The 15818-nt window shown below is 38.9% G+C and overlaps 2 protein-coding genes across 2 annotated transcripts in view; one reads left to right on the top strand and one right to left on the bottom strand.

The window, feature by feature from the left end:
• The window catches only part of SLC7A9 (solute carrier family 7 member 9), a 50610-nt gene extending 42682 nt beyond the window's left edge, over window positions 1-7928 (top strand). Inside the window, exons 11-12 of the mRNA XM_007954338.2 lie at window positions 4185-4359; window positions 7864-7928. Coding sequence (XP_007952529.1) covers window positions 4185-4359; window positions 7864-7928 — 240 coding nt within the window. The remainder of the gene's footprint in view (window positions 1-4184; window positions 4360-7863) is intronic.
• Window positions 7929-11582: 3654 nt separating this feature from the next.
• TDRD12 (tudor domain containing 12) overlaps window positions 11583-15818 on the bottom strand; it is a gene marked incomplete at its 5' end in the record, with an annotated part of 227744 nt that continues 223508 nt past the window's right edge. Inside the window, 6 exons of the mRNA XM_042782749.1 lie at window positions 11583-11674; window positions 12020-12086; window positions 12171-12324; window positions 12411-12524; window positions 12606-12669; window positions 13933-14042. Coding sequence (XP_042638683.1) covers window positions 11583-11674; window positions 12020-12086; window positions 12171-12324; window positions 12411-12524; window positions 12606-12669; window positions 13933-14042 — 601 coding nt within the window. The remainder of the gene's footprint in view (window positions 11675-12019; window positions 12087-12170; window positions 12325-12410; window positions 12525-12605; window positions 12670-13932; window positions 14043-15818) is intronic.

Here is a 15818-nt window from a genome sequence, read left to right as displayed (position 1 = left end):
TTGTTTCTGTATGTGGTGTGAGGTACAGAACCAGTTACATCAGTCCATCCTATCTTGCAACTCTCTTAACTTCCTCACCATTTAGAAGTTCTGTGACTACACAGTCTTTTCCCTCTTTTTGTTTGTAGTTGTCCTCACTTGTCAATTGATGTCTCTGGTTTCCTGTTTACAGTCTTGTAAGCTCCTTTTACTTTGGATATGTTCTCTCTTTTTCTTAAGGTTAGCTATCAGTTTATTCATTTTCAAAATATTTTAATGGGATATAATATTAATACCAACCTTACAAAGATAGCACACAAAAAAGGGCAAATTACAAACCATCTCACTTATGAATACTGATATAAAATATTAAACAAATTATTACTTAACAGGATTCAATTACATTATAAAGTTAATGCATCATGACTAAGTCAAGTCTATGAAAGGCTGGCTGAGGATTTGAAAATCCATTAATAAAATTCACTGTATAACATGTAAGGAGAAAAATCCTATGATCATGCTCACAGATGTCAAGAAGCCATCATATAAAATTCAACACACATTTCTGGTACAAACACAATTTTATAGCTACTTCCTAATATGATATCTCTATCTCCCTTGCCACTCCATGCCCCTCTTTTCTGCTTGAGTAGAGCCACACATATACCCTTGGGCAAAAAGTTATTTTAGTTGATAACACAGATATTCTGGCTAAAATCAGGAAGAAGAATGTTTTCTATTTGAATTACCATGTAACATTATTTTAAAGACATCAGCAGGGTAATTCAGGAGCTCTGGCGCCATAGTGCCTAAGGTGTTTGACTGCTAACCAGAAGGCTGGTGGTTCAAACCCATCAGCCACTTCTCAGAAGGAAGATTGTGCAATCTACTGCTGTAGAGATACTGCCTTGGAAACCCAAGGAAAGGTCATTATGAGCCAGATCCGACTCAGTGGCAGTGAGTTTGGTTTCTTAGGGTTTAGCAGAGTAATTAAACAAGAGAAAGCACTTTGGAACATACGAATTAGAAAAGACCTAACACTGTCCTTTTAAAGATAAAGTAAATTTATAGCTGGAAAATCCAAAAGAAGCAAAAGAAAAACTATAAGAATACATAAAACTAATACATCAAAACAGCCTTTTTTTATACAAACGCTGTCCAATTAAAAGATACTGGAAGACCTCACACCTAAAAGCAAAAAAAATTAAATAAATAAATAAATAATAAAAATAAATACCTAGAACAAACAAACAAGAGGTCAAATCTCTAGTCAAAAACTATATAATACTCCTGAAAGAACTAAACAAATGGAAATGCACACATATTCTTGGACAAGACAACTTGGTATCATAAAGATACTAATGTTCCTTAAGTTAATTTAGAAATGGAATGCAAATCCCAATAAAAATACTATTTTTTTTTCTTAGACAAGTTAATTATAAAGTCATATGGAAGAACAGAAAAGGACAAGAAAAAAAAAACTAGAAAAAAAGGGGAGCAATATTAAAACTTTGTTGTTGTGTTTTGCCATCGAGTTGGATCCGACTCATCATGACCCCTCCTTGCATTTCTGAGGTAGTACCACTATGGAAGTAGATTGGCCAACCTTCCTTCCCCAACCTTCCTTCTGAGGAGTGGCTGGTGAGTTTGAACCATCAGCCTTCTGGTTAGCAGTCAAATGTCTTAGGCACTACACCACCAGAGCTCCCTATTTTTAAAACATAAAGGTTTGAACATTTAAATACTGTGGTGTTGATGCACAGAGAAAACATAATTTCTGTGTAACCAAAGAATGAGGAAAACTTTCTGAACTACGACTTAAAATCCAGAAATGAAAAAGTAAAAACAAAACAAAAACAGAAACAAATAGAAAATGTATGCACTGAAAATAAAGAGGAAACAAAGAGCTAAAAACATATATTTCAAGTAATAGCACAAGAAAAGACAATGTCCTTTATAAAGAATCTTTAAAATTTATATGGGAAATACTAACACCTGAAAGAAAAAGTAGACAAACGATGTAAAAAGATGGTTCAAAGAAAAACTGCAAATGCTACTTAAACGTGGGTGGGTGGGGGGACAGAGCAAGCTCAACTGCACTCTTATATAAGAGTATGCATTCCAAATTACGGAGTGCCATTTCTTACTTGTCTGATGGCAGAAATCCAAAAGTCTGACCACAAATTCTGTTGGTGAGGTTGTAGGCAAAAAGCCCTTTCAGACTGCTGGTGGAATGCCAAGGACACAGCCAACCTCTGTGGAAGGAGAGATTCACCCACCCTTTCACCCAGGCATCTCTTTTTGATGTAATCTATCCCAAAGAGAAACTGGCAAAAATAGCGAATATACACAAGCAAAGGTTCAATGCCACACAGACAGCAATTAACAGCAAGTCGCTGAAGAAATGATATAGTCACAAAGTGGAGTAGTATGCAGCAGCAAAGAAAGAAGTATTCACTTTTTTTTTTATCATGATGGCATTATCTCTATAATACATTAAAGGAAAAAAGCAAGGCACAAAACTGTCTTTTGCATAATTTTCTTTTTACAAAGGTAGTAGAACACGAACATGTGTATGTAAGTTTATGTATATGTGTGTATGTATTCTCACAAAGAAACAATGTAAGAATAAAGCAAAATCAAGTAGAGGGTTAGAAATTAAAATATTAAAGACAAATATAAAAAGGAAAAAATTCCTAACACTAATCCCTAAACATTGGAAATAAGTGAACCTTACTCTATTAACACATAGGTGGTATAACCACCCAGAGAAAATAACTACTAGAACTGATATTAAAATATAGTATTTTCCTGTAACCCAAATAGTGTGGTACTGGTATAAAAACCAAAAAACCAGCTGCCACTGAATCAATTCTGACTCATGGTGACTAGACCAATGGAATAGAACTGAAAGCCCAGAAATAAATGTAGACATCTATCACCAATTAATTTTTGACAAGGTCACTAAGTCCATTCGATGGGGAAAGAATAAATGGTGCTGGACAATTTGATCACCACATACAAAAGAATGAGATTGGATAATATCTCACACCAAATATAAAAATTAACTCAAACTGCCTACATGTAAGAATGAAAACCATGAAACTTAGAAGGAAACAGAGGTAAAGCTTCAAGATCTTGTTTTTGACAATGATTCTTAAGTCATGACACCAAAAGTACCAGCAACAAAAAAAAAGATAAATTAGACTTCACTAAAATGGTGGTGGTGGTGGTGACTACATCAAAAGATTTTATCAAGGGAGTGAAGAGACAACCTACAGAATGGGAGAAAATATTTGGGAACATAAATCTCATGATGGTTTAATACTCAGAATATATAAAGAACAGCTACAACTGAATGAGGAGTCCTGATGACACAATGGGTAAACGTTTGGCAGCAGTTGGAAGCCACCCAGCATCTCCAGGGGAGAAAGACCGAGCAACCTGCTCCAATAAAGATTCCAGTCTAGAAAACCCTATGGGGCAGTCCTAGTTTGTCACATGGCATTGCTATGAATCAAAATCCGACTCTTTGGCACCTAACAACACAACTGAACAAAAAAAGAAGACTCAATTAAAAAGGGGGCAAAGATCTGAATAGACATTTCTCCAAAGATGATATACAAATGGCCAATAAGCACATGAAAGATGCTCAACTGTCACTAGTCATTAGGAAATGCCATCACAGTAAGATACCACTTCACACCCACTAGGATGGCTCTGATCAGCAATCAACACACGTTGGCAAGGATGGAGAGAAACTGGAACCCTCACATTGCTGGTGGGAATATAAAGTGTGCAGTCTCTGTGGCACGCAGTTTTATTCTGCAGTTCTCATTGAGTCTATTCTGACTCACAGCAACCTTACAGAACAGAGTGGAACTGCCCCATAGGGTTTCCAAGGCTGTACATCTTTATGGAAGCAGACTGCCTCATCTTTCTCCTGCAGAGTGGCTGGTGGGTTCAAACCGCCAACCCTTTGGTTAGCAGCCGAATGCCTTAACCACTATGCCACCAGAGCTCCTTTTATTAAAATACTATATTAACATGTTTTTATTGTGCTAAAATATCATTTTAAAATTACCAAGATTCCATGAGGGATACCTGGAGTTCATTGCTGTATTTTTTTTTTTTCCTTTTTATTATGGAAAATTTCAAAAAGAAAATGAATGCACTCAAACTATGATTCTCTATTTTGCTTACAGGTGCCCATTGTCATTCCCATCTTGGTGACTTTCATATCAGTGTTTTTGGTGTTGGCCCCTATCATCAGTGAGCCTGCATGGGAATATCTCTACTGTGTGATATTTATACTAAGTGGCCTTGTATTTTACTTCCTTTTTGTCTATTACAAGTTTGGATGGGCTCAGAAAGTCTCAAGTGAGTAGCAACTGAATGACTGTGCCTTTAGTGAAGCCCAGACACATACAGTAGGATACTGTAGTGAAGACTTCGCTATCATAGAATTTCTCATATGGCTCACACATTTCAGCTCCTCTTTAGGAAGACTCATGACCCACATGTCAGTATGTGATCTCTGGGGTTCACCTGTGGCCATCAATCACTCTAAGAAGTAGGACAGGGAAGCACCATTTTCATTTGACATACAGACATCATCTAAGAGGCTCAGCAGCATACCAAAGACACCCAAGAAGTAGACAGAGTTGGCACAAGGGCCTGAGCCTTCCAGTTCCAAGACTACAGGTCTTGCCTTCTATTCAGCAATCTTAACTCCTAAACTACATTACAATTGCTTATAAATTTAACTACATCAGACACTTTTAATTTTTAGAAAGAAATCACTGGGCCGCCACCACTACTGGGTGCCATCAAGTTGATCATGACTCTTGGTGACCCCATGTGTGTCAGAGTAGAATTATGCTCCACAAGGTTTTCAATGGCTGATTTCTGGAAGATCACCAGGCCTTTCTTCCAATGCTAACAACACATCAGAAGAGGTTCTGAATTACAACCAATTGTCTATATTATATTCACAATGATTTATCTTGTACAGCAAGTTCAATTGCAGAAAACCCAATTTATAAAAGCATTTGAAGCTCCTTTCCCACAAGCACCCTCACCACACCACAGTCCAATGTATCTGCTAGCCTCCTTCTCCATATGCTGTGATTTCCTTGAAGACAGGAACTGGGCTGTGGCTGCTTTAATCCTGGATCAAGCACAGTATCCTGCATACAACAGCCAGTTAGTATTTATTGACTACATGTGATTAAAAGAAGCTCTCTGGCAGCTCAGTGCCTAAGGCATTTGACTACTTACCAGGTTGAACCACCAGCCTGTCCAGGGAAGGAAGATGGGGCAGTCTGTTTCTGTAAAGATTTATAGCCTTGGAAACCCAATGTGGGTCACTATGAGTTGAAATTGACACAATGGCTGTGAGGGTTTTTTTTGACATTTGATTAAACCCTGCCTCTTCCTTTCTTCTTCAGCTTGTCTGTGAAGAAAGGTTCCTGCTCAGTGCGCAGTCAGGCCAAAACAGTTTACACACTGAGTGATTAAGAGGAGAGAAAATTATTTATTGCAAAGCGGCAATGCAAGGAGACAGGGGTCCATACCCAAATCTGACTTCTTGAATCTCAATCGAATTACAGTTTCTGTAGGTTTCTGGAGAAAGGGCTATGAATATTCATAAAAATTTTAGGAATTTGGGCATGAGAGGGTTGACAATTGGCTGAAATTTCCTTCTCCTCAGTTTAAAGGGACAGTAGTCTTTTAATTCAGTGTACTTGCATACCGGATGAGTCACACCGGCTTCCTGTCATCAGTTGATCAGGGCTTAGGCAGAGGGGAGAGTGTTAGTTCCCAGCAACTTTGTTCTTCTTTGTCTCACTGCGCGTCTGTGGACTGGAGTTAATTTTCAAGTTGTTTTCTAAGACACATTATTGTGTTTATCACTTGTTTCTAAGGAAATAGCAAGAAAGAATGTTTTTGTTCCATTCAGTTCATAAGGAATTGAGCTTATTGTGTTTACTCCTCTATCTCCAACCGCGGCCCTATTCATCTTAACCAGGGTGGGGAAATAGTTGAGGGTAATTGAGTTTACTTATTTATTTCCAACCAGCATCCTTATCTGTTCTAATCATCTGTCTTAACTAGGGTGGGGGAAACAGTTGGGTTTTGACTTTGCTCAGTTTCATCTGAACAAGGGAGTTCAGGGACTCATGTTCAGTCTTCATTTACATACATACAATTTAGGGAGAATTTACAAAGTAAGAATCAGAGCTCTGGTGGTGTAGTGGATAAGGCAATTGACTGGCAACTGGAAGGTCAGTGGTTCAAACCCACCAGGCACTCCATGGAAGGAAGATAGTGCGATCTACTTCCGTAGAGATTAACAGCCTTGGAAACCCAATGGGGATTGGTATGAGTCAGAAATGACTCAATGGCAGTGAGCTTGGAACTACAAAGAAAGAATGAAACTCAACCCAACTGGAAGACAATGAAGTTGACCCAGGACTTTAGATGGAGTCAGGTAGGACTGAGAATGCCTGATTCCTTGTCTGTGAAATTAGATATCAACATTTACTTGGCAGTGGTGTTATAACCAAGAGAAATAATCTGTTTCATTTTGATTAGCAAAGTGAAATAAAAACAAAATATAGCTGAATTATTTCCACCAACGATTCTTTTCCTTTCCTCCCCACCCTTTGACCTAAACAGTAAGCTGAGAGAGAGAGAGAAGTTGCAGGCACACTCCTATAGAAATGAAAGATATTAGTACAAGAAAAAAACTAATTCTTCCCATGCCTCTGAAAATGAACTTGGATTTATTATACTGACAGAGAACATAGCCAGAATGACCTGAAACCTAATGGTACAAAATAATGTCTTTGGAGTCGAAAATTGAGCCAAGCTCCTCTCTAAAAAGAACCAGTAAGAAGTTGAGATTAAGGAGGTGGGGAAAAAAAAAAGAACAATCTGCATTTTAACCAAAATGCCGTCTTAGTGACTTCAGAATCTTGGTCAAAGGTAGTAACATATAGTTGAGGCATTCATATTTTCCTGAAAGAGTGAATTGTTTGGTGGCAATAAAATATCAGGCCCCGAATGCTTTAGTGTCAGTTTCTCTCCGAACTGATGCAGCTCCCAGGATGTCTTAACTCTAAGCCTCACTATGACCTGAGCGCAGGGTCTAACAGAAGTGACACACCACCCACCCCCAATATAGCATCTATACAGAACAAAACAAAACAAAACCTCATTTCTGTCAAGTCAATTCAACTCATAGTGACCCCTCCTTGGGTTTCCAAGGCAGTATTTCTATGGAAGTAGATGGCTCAATCTTCCTTCTGAGCAGTGGTTGGTGGGTTTGAACCATCAGCCTTCTGGCAAGCAGTCAAATGACTTAGGCACTATGCCACCCGAGCTCAGAACATGTAACAAGATATTACTATTCACTGACAGCAGCAATGACTAAGGTGGACATTTTTTTTTTTTTTTTTTTTTTTTTTTTTGTGATTTGGGTGAAGATTTACAGAGCAAATTCACTTTCCATACAGCAGTTCACATATACTTTGTCTCATGTCATTGACCACAGTTTACCACAATGCAACAGCTCCCCTCTCACTTCCTCCCCATAGTTACCTCTTCCCAGTATCCATCCTCCCATACACTCCTGTCCCCTGAGCTGTCTCCCTGTACATAAGCAGCCCTTCTTTCTCCCATGATTGTTCTCTCCAAGGAGTGTATCTACTTGAGGTAAATGTTTAACTCATATGCTTGTACTGTTTGGCTGGAAACCACAGGGGTGGGTTCAATTCCAGACCTGAAGGGAAGCTAGGGGCCATAGTGTCAGTGGTTCCAGGGTGGAGATTTTTAAATCACATTTTTCTAACTGTATTTATTCACTTATTTTTATTTCAGAACCGATTACCATGTACCTTCAGATGCTAATGGAAGTTGTCCCACCTGAGGAAGAGCCTAAGTAACAAGTTCAATCTCTTATAGCCAAGTCAAAACTGTGATTAATTTATTTTTTTAAAAAATTTTATTGTAATTTGGGTCCAAGTTTACAGCGCAAATTTATTTTCCATACAGTAGTTCATACACATTTTGTCTCAAGACATTGACTGCAATTCCTCACAATGTAACAGCTCTCTTCCCACTTCCTCCCCATAGTTACCTCTTCCTTGTGTCCTTCCCTCCCATCCACTCCCACCCTGAGCTGTTTCCCTGAGCAAACACTGCCCTCTGTTCGCCCATAATTGATCGCTCCAAGGAGTGTATCTACTTGATGTAATTGTTCACCCCATATACCTGTTTATTGTTTGGCTGGAAGCCACAGGAGTGAGTTCAACTGCAGATCTGAAGGGTGACTAGGGGTCAGCATCTCAGGGGCCTCACCAGGCTCCATCAGACCAGCAAACCTGGTCTCTTTATGTGCTTTTGAGTTTTGTTCCACATTACTCTCCCACTCTCTTCAAGATCGCCTGCACTGATCCCCCTCCGAGTGGCTGACAGTGGTAGCTGGGTACCATCTAGTTCTTCTGGTCTCATGGTCATATAGGCTGAGGATCACATGGTCTATCAGTCCCCTTGGACTAACTGCTCCCAAGTGTCTTTCGTTTTCTGTGTTCTTCTTTGCTCTAGATGAGAGACTCATCGTTGTATCTAGATGGCCGCTTGCAGATTAATTTATTTTTGTAAGCAATATTTGTGGTTATTCTTCCAGATGTTTTTCTTAAGGAAAAAAAAAATTATCCAGATGTTTTTGCTATCTTATTTTTAGATATCCTTAATTCTTTGAGTGGGGGTTCAAGGTAGGAGAAATAACAGGTAGAAGATGTACTGCAGCAGAAGAAGATGTAACGTACTAGAATGCTGATGACTAGGAAGGGGCTGAAGAAACAACTACACCATTATGGTAGCAACAATTTAACAAGGATCAACAAAGGTCACACCTACTTAAATAAAGGGTATTCCTGAAATAAATGGCAAATATGGCATATTTATATATAAAAAACTGTTTATGTTTTTGCTTTGAATGCAATGTTAAAACAGAAATATTTTGCTACCCATCCCCACCCCAACCCACCCACCAGGAGCTCTGGTGGCACTGTAGTTAAAGCTTTTAGCTGCTAACCAAAAAAGGTCAGTGGTTCCAACCCACCAGCCACACCACAGGAGAAAGATGAGGCAGTCTGCTTGTATAAAGATTTACAGCCTTTGAAACCCTATGGAGACAGTTCTGCTCTGTCCTGTAATGTTCACTATGAGTTGGAATAGACTTGATGGCAGTAGGTTTGGGGATTTTTAATCCCCTTGCCTAACAAAAAAGTACCACACTCCCTGTACTTAGCATAGTGATGTACATGGCAGGTCTATCCCAGGCTCAATGCAGAGGACTCTACTGCAAAGTTAACATCCAGAACCAATGGAGCCTGTGTGTCCACAAGGGTTACTCTGATTGGTGGTTTGCATCACAGGCTTCCCAACAACCCTCACTGGCATCTCGGCCAAGACAGAAAGTGTGTTCTATTTTAATTCTACTTTGCATTTGGTACTCAGTGAAAATGTTTAAAAAATATCAAAGCAAATATTTCTGTGAAAACACTGAAATTTTATTGCTGATATGACCCAAAAGACATTTACACTACAAATGACTAAGCATGTAAGCAATTTTAGAGTACAGCCAAAAGAATTTTTATCTTGCATTTCAGAAATTTACCCAAAACATGAAATCAATACATAACAATGGCAGAACAAAAAGCCAATTACTAATTGGCTACATTTCACAAGCTGGCATCTTATGTCCCATAAAATATTAATCAGAACTTCAAATATCAGTAAATCAAAAATGTCTGAAAACAAAAGAGTTAAACATAATGCCCTCCCCCAATATTTTCATTTAGCTGTTTGTTAACTACCTTAGAGAATTATCATTACTTCATTGCCAGCAGGACCACTCGCCATTTGTACACGGGGTACATATATTTGTGTGGCTCTTATTGTTTGCCCTGTTTTACAAAAGAGACCAAATGGATGGAGCATCAACAGGAGGTAGCTAATGCTCAGAGGCAGGCCACAGACAGTCAGGGGAAAGCCAACACATCTACTGGGGCCTGTCACCAGCCCAGAGGTCTCCATCCTCAGGAACAAAGACTACATCCACAGACACTGACATCTGATAAGGACATTAGAAGTGCTCCACAGAGTAATAAACTATCAGCAAAGACAGCAGAACTTTCTGCTTCCTGAAGAACCTGTCTAATTTGGCCAAGAAAAAGCAAAAGCATCAGCTTACTTTATGGGCCAATTTGATACCTGCCAGGCAACCTCTGAAAGTTACAGCAGCAGCAAGGATGTGCTCCTGGCAGCTAGCCACAAGTCCTCCCACTGGAGGGCAGTGCTCTGATCACCCATCACCGGGCCACTTTGTGGAAAAATGACCTGGCCGGCAGCATGCTCTGTGGGCACTCCCTGTGGTGAGGTGAGGCCATGCAATGAGCTGAATGTCTTATTTTACAGATGAGGAAACTGAGACCCAGAGGTGATCCAAGCCTTCTGACAAAACAGCTTGATGTCACCTCTAGTTCAAATGGTGGCATGTATCTGGGACATACACAAACTTGGGCATCGGTTCTTTCTGATACAAACTTCAAGAATAAAGATCTTGGGGCAGTCACTCAATAGACGTGTTCTATAAATAGGGTTTTAAACTTCCCAATAGGTCATCTTTTCAGTTAACAAAGACACACGAAAGTCAGCCCCTGGACATTTTTATATTTAAATGGGAACAACCACACAACTGATTTCACAACTTTGTGGGCCACACCCTTTCCTTAGGATGGGGCCATGAACGTTTTTTAGGGTATATCACATCAAGTGTTCTGAACGCTACCTCCAGGTACTCTGCATGTCCTTTTAAAGTTTCCACTGAAGAGAAACCTTTGTCCTGTTTGCCCAGGACTCTGCAGGTCCAGGGGTTAATGTAGAAGCAACAGCTTCACGTCCAGAAGGTCCAGCAGGTCCTGAGCTTTGTTGGTATTGCAGCAGCAGCCTCATTTTTATGTGTGGACTATCTCTGCATCAGAAGTAAACTTACACATAGTGGCTATCAATATTTTAAGAATACTGAAAGTGTTATACATGCAGGCAGTCATGTCTAATCCCACGTAACTCATAGTTAAGGGGTCATAACAGCAGAGTTTAGTATTAATCTATAGGATGGAAATCTCAATTTATATGTGCAAGACCAGGTTTTCAGAAATGTACTAGATATAGATATAAATGAAAAACAACCAACTAATGAACTGATTCTAGTTCATTATCCAAATGTCACAGTTTACTCTTTGTCACTCAAACTTGAATGTGTCAGGATGAGCTTCCTGTCAGAGGCAATGAAGACAGCATACTAATAACCTGGGCTTGCATGTATTGATGGCTTTGCTCCTCAGACAGCCTTCTTATCATCAGCCCAGTTCTAAATTAACTCAGCATTTTTCACCATGACCTATCTCAGGGGCACAAAATGACAGTAATAACTTATCCTTCAGGAGAAAACTGTTTCCTTTCTTAACTTTCAGTCACACAGCAATGTCCATCTTTGTTGAAACATACTCTTTGGGATGCAGTTCACAATTTCACTCACTCTCATTTCCATCATCCTCTGAAGCGCTGTCACTGATTTCAGCTACTTCTGCCACTTTGCAGGGCAGGCCTTTAGAATTTACGACTAAAAAAGTCAGATATAAAAATGTATTAACTATAGACGAATATTTTCCCTATTATTTTGATCAATGCAGAGAAAGCCCCTGTGCTTGCAGTTCTATCTACTGTGCCATCTATTTATATTGTATTTTCATTATTTTAGGTGACAAATGATCAGTTAAATTTGTTGGCTTATAAATGAATTACCCTCCTAGAAAAAATATCTGTGTTATAATACACTTAAAAAAACCCCCAAAACTTTAACAGAAGAAGGTATACTTGTCACCAAGGGGTAAAGCCCACTCAAACCAGAGTGATATGCCTCCCCGTCCCTGCCATTCCCCCCGGGAGCGGGTGTGCAGCCTCTTACCCTCGGAGAAGTGGCAGTCCTCTTCACATTCTTCCCAGTGATCAAAATCAAAAGCCACATTTGGATTCTGTTCAATATAACATTTCACATTAAGTGAGAGAATAAAACACACCAAGGGTGTTAAGATCAGCCACAGTTAATTTCAGCTCACCTTCTGTTTGAGTAAACTACACCAAAATTCCCTTCTCTCTTTGGCAAGATTGATTACAGGCTCACTGTTTTTAATAATGCACTTGCAGTTGTCTTTTAGTATGTTTCCCTGAAGCTCCATATCCGCCAAGTAAAATTTGTCTCCCACCCAGGCACTAGATTTATAGAAAGAAATGTAGTCAGTCTTTCAAAATGTGAGAAAATGTTTCTAATTAAGTTTATAAAATATACATAAACCTACCTGAAAATGACTCTATCTCTAAAATATTTACATCTGCAATCTTTCACGTTCCTTATTTTTATCTTTAAGATGATCACATCGTCTTTTTGAAACCATTTTATCTGTGGGTGGAAACTAGAAAAAAGGCATATATATTCATCAATATTTATTCACTAGTTAAGGAAAACATGACCTTCAAACAACGGATGGACATACCTTTTCATATTCAGTTGTATATTTTTGTTAATGGAAGCATCTCCAGTGTTTTCAGATAAAGCTTCTGTACAAAATCAAAGTCAAGTTTTTCTATTGATTATTATTTATATGTAACTCTAGAACATACATACATACACTTTTTTATACTTTATACAAACTTTTAGCTGTGGAATTACTCATATAAGAGTAAATTTCATAGTAACCCAGTATCCAGTTGCAAAGAATAATCAGAAAAAAATGAAAATGTACATCACTTAGTAAAACTAATGTTTTAAAATGAAAACAGACTTTGAAAAATATTAAACACAATCAGGAAAGTAAAGTTATGCTTCTGAAAGGGAAACATGTTACAATCAGTGTCCACAGGTTACAAATCTCCAGGCTTCTTTGGGTCTGTCTTAACCTGCCAGAACCCCACTAATGATGGCTTCTAGGACAGTAACCATCACGCACATGCAAGCAATGCAGAACACAGCATTTTCTAAAACAACGCAATTTAAACTTTCAACCTAAAACACTGTAAGCTTCCATTCACAGACTTGAACAAGATGTTCATAGCTGGTTTTTTTTCTCCCAGTTTTAACATTTTCTTTACATTATGTATCTTCTTGGCCTTTTTAGATGGTCAGTGATCCACATACCAGTTTATCTTGCACTGCATTTGTGTTCATAACAGTTTTAAGGAAAACAGCTCCAAACTGAAAACAATCCAAACATTTATCAGCAACGGACCAGATAAATAAATTAGGCCATATTCATATTATAGAATAAAACTCAGCACTAAAAAAGAACAACCATTATTTGCAATAACATAGATGAATTTCATAGACATAATGTTTAGTGAACAAATGGTCACTGTGACTCAGAACCAACTTGATGGCGATGCGTTTGGTTTTTTGGTTTTTAATGTTCAATGAAGAGTGTATATTTAGTTTCCAATCAGGCAAAACCAATGTGGCTGGAAGTCAGAATAGTTATTATTAGGGAGGCATATACACACGGAAGGTCCATGACTTTGGGGATTCTATTAATGTTCAAAGTTCTAGCTGGTTGTGCTTAATGGGCATGCAAATAAGTAAAAAAAAAAGTCTACACTTAAGATCTGTGCACTTTACTGGATACATGATACACCTCAAATAACAAAAAGTAAAAAAAGTACAAAATGAAACACTGGAAGCAGAACTGTCACAAACAGGAACAGTTGGGTAAAATCAGTTCTACCACCTTCTCTGAAATGCATCTGCAAGTGCATTTCAAAGTCTGTATTTGAAAATTTTCAAAATATGAATGGTTTTGAGGTAATCATCTTTTAAATAACAGTACTGACCATGCTTGGGGTTTTCTGAGTTTGTCTCAGAATTAGCACCTCTTTCTGAGGCCACATCCTCTTTCCCTGTGATTTGCAGACCCGCAGCATCTTCTGCTGAAGGAGGTATCCTGGACAGAATAGGCAGAGGTTAATGAAAACCTTTGGGACTTGAGGAAATACTTGCAAACCCTGTCAGGAAATTCTCATCAAGAAGTGAAAGGCAGGGAATAGATGACTGTGAAGTGCTTTTTATCTGGAGTCAGACTTGAACAAGGTTATGACACAGCCAGCTGTGTTCCCTGCTGTGTTCTTTGTATCAGGCACATAGTAGATGATTAATAAATATTATTATGTACATGCATGAACTCATTTACTAAGATAATTTTCCCTACAAATTCACTTAACTTTGAGAATAAGAGCATGCACTGCTATGACCTTCAAGCAGTAAAAAGGGCAGTCCCTCTGTTCATCATCTTCCAGGATCCCACTCTGTGACAAGTTTGAATCTCCTTCTAAGAATATTCTTTGTGTAAGAAAGCAAATGTTGCCATCTATATCTATCTAAAACACACACACACACAAATTTTAAATACATGGAAACTTACTAAATTCACTATTCTGACCCTTGTTTTATTATATTTAATAACTAAATAGAGATTACTCCATTATCAGTACACAGAGGACTGACTCATTATTTTACACGTTTGAAAGTGTGTTATCCTGGGTTTTTTGTGTTAACTTTTTTTTTTTTTTTTTAGCAAGTATCATAAAGTTCAATATTTAAAAATAAATGAAAAGATCTGTGCAATGAAAAATCTCACTGTCAGCCCTGCTTCCTAGCTATCTAGTTACCTTCTTCATAGATAACAATGCAATTCATTTATCGTACTTCCTTTAAGAGACAACTGCAGCCTAAACAAGCAAACATGTATGAACACATCTATGCATACACACTTACCTATGAGGTATGGGAAGGTGTATGTGTTATCTCCAAGGGGATTCTGATCAACATGAATGAGGCTTGTGGCACAGCACTCCACAACTGGCAGAGAACAGTATCCCATGCCCAAAACCATGCCTTCAGGGACTCTACTTGAGCCCCTGCCCTGCTCACCACTGGGCAGCACCAGTCCTTCAGTCACCCAGGCTACTCCTCTGCCATAACCCTAATTTCTTGCACTAGACCCTCATCTACTAGGGCTCTGTGTCTTTCGCCTCACACACTTCACAATACACCCAGAGCCCTCCCCAGCTGCCTTCCTAAGCTCTAGGCTTGCAGTTCCAATAAGCTTACTATGTCCATATTCATCCACTTAGTATGTCTAAAACCAAACTCAGTATCTCCTTCTCTGCAAACCAGCTGCTCTCCAAGAAACATCTTCTGTCAACTATGTCAATGTCCTCTCAGTCACTGTTGTTGTTATGTGCCGTCGAGTTGGACCCGACTCATAGCAACTCCTGCTTGGAATTAGACTGCCCAACCTTCCTTTCGAGGAGTGGCTGGTGAGTTTGAACTGCCAGCCTTCTGGTCAGCAGTCAAGTGCCTTAGGCACTATGCTACCAGAGCTCCTTTCTCAGTCACTAGAGGTCTCAGAGGGAGCTCTGGTAGCATAGTGCCTAAGGCACTTGACTGCTAATCAGAAGGCTGAGGTTCAAACCCACCAGCCACTCCTCAGAAGGAAGATTAGGCAATCTACTTCTGTAGAGACACTGCCTCGGAAACCCAAGGAGGGGTCGCTATGAGTCGGATACACTTGATGGCAGTGAGTTGTTGTTGTCATATAGTGCACTTCTACTCTGACATAGATAGAAGGTTGCTATGAGTCAGAATTGACTTGACAATGTACAACACAAAAGATTTATTACAGGTACAAAACTGTATAGTTTATCACAATTCTCTAATA

Source organism: Orycteropus afer, unplaced genomic scaffold (assembly GCF_000298275.1).
Source record: "Orycteropus afer afer isolate SDZICR_OR568_19922 unplaced genomic scaffold, OryAfe1.0 scaffold00459, whole genome shotgun sequence".
NCBI classification, from domain to species: Eukaryota; Metazoa; Chordata; class Mammalia; order Tubulidentata; family Orycteropodidae; genus Orycteropus; species Orycteropus afer.
Note: the sequence above shows the minus strand (reverse complement) of the source record. Positions and strands in the feature narration are given on the sequence as shown.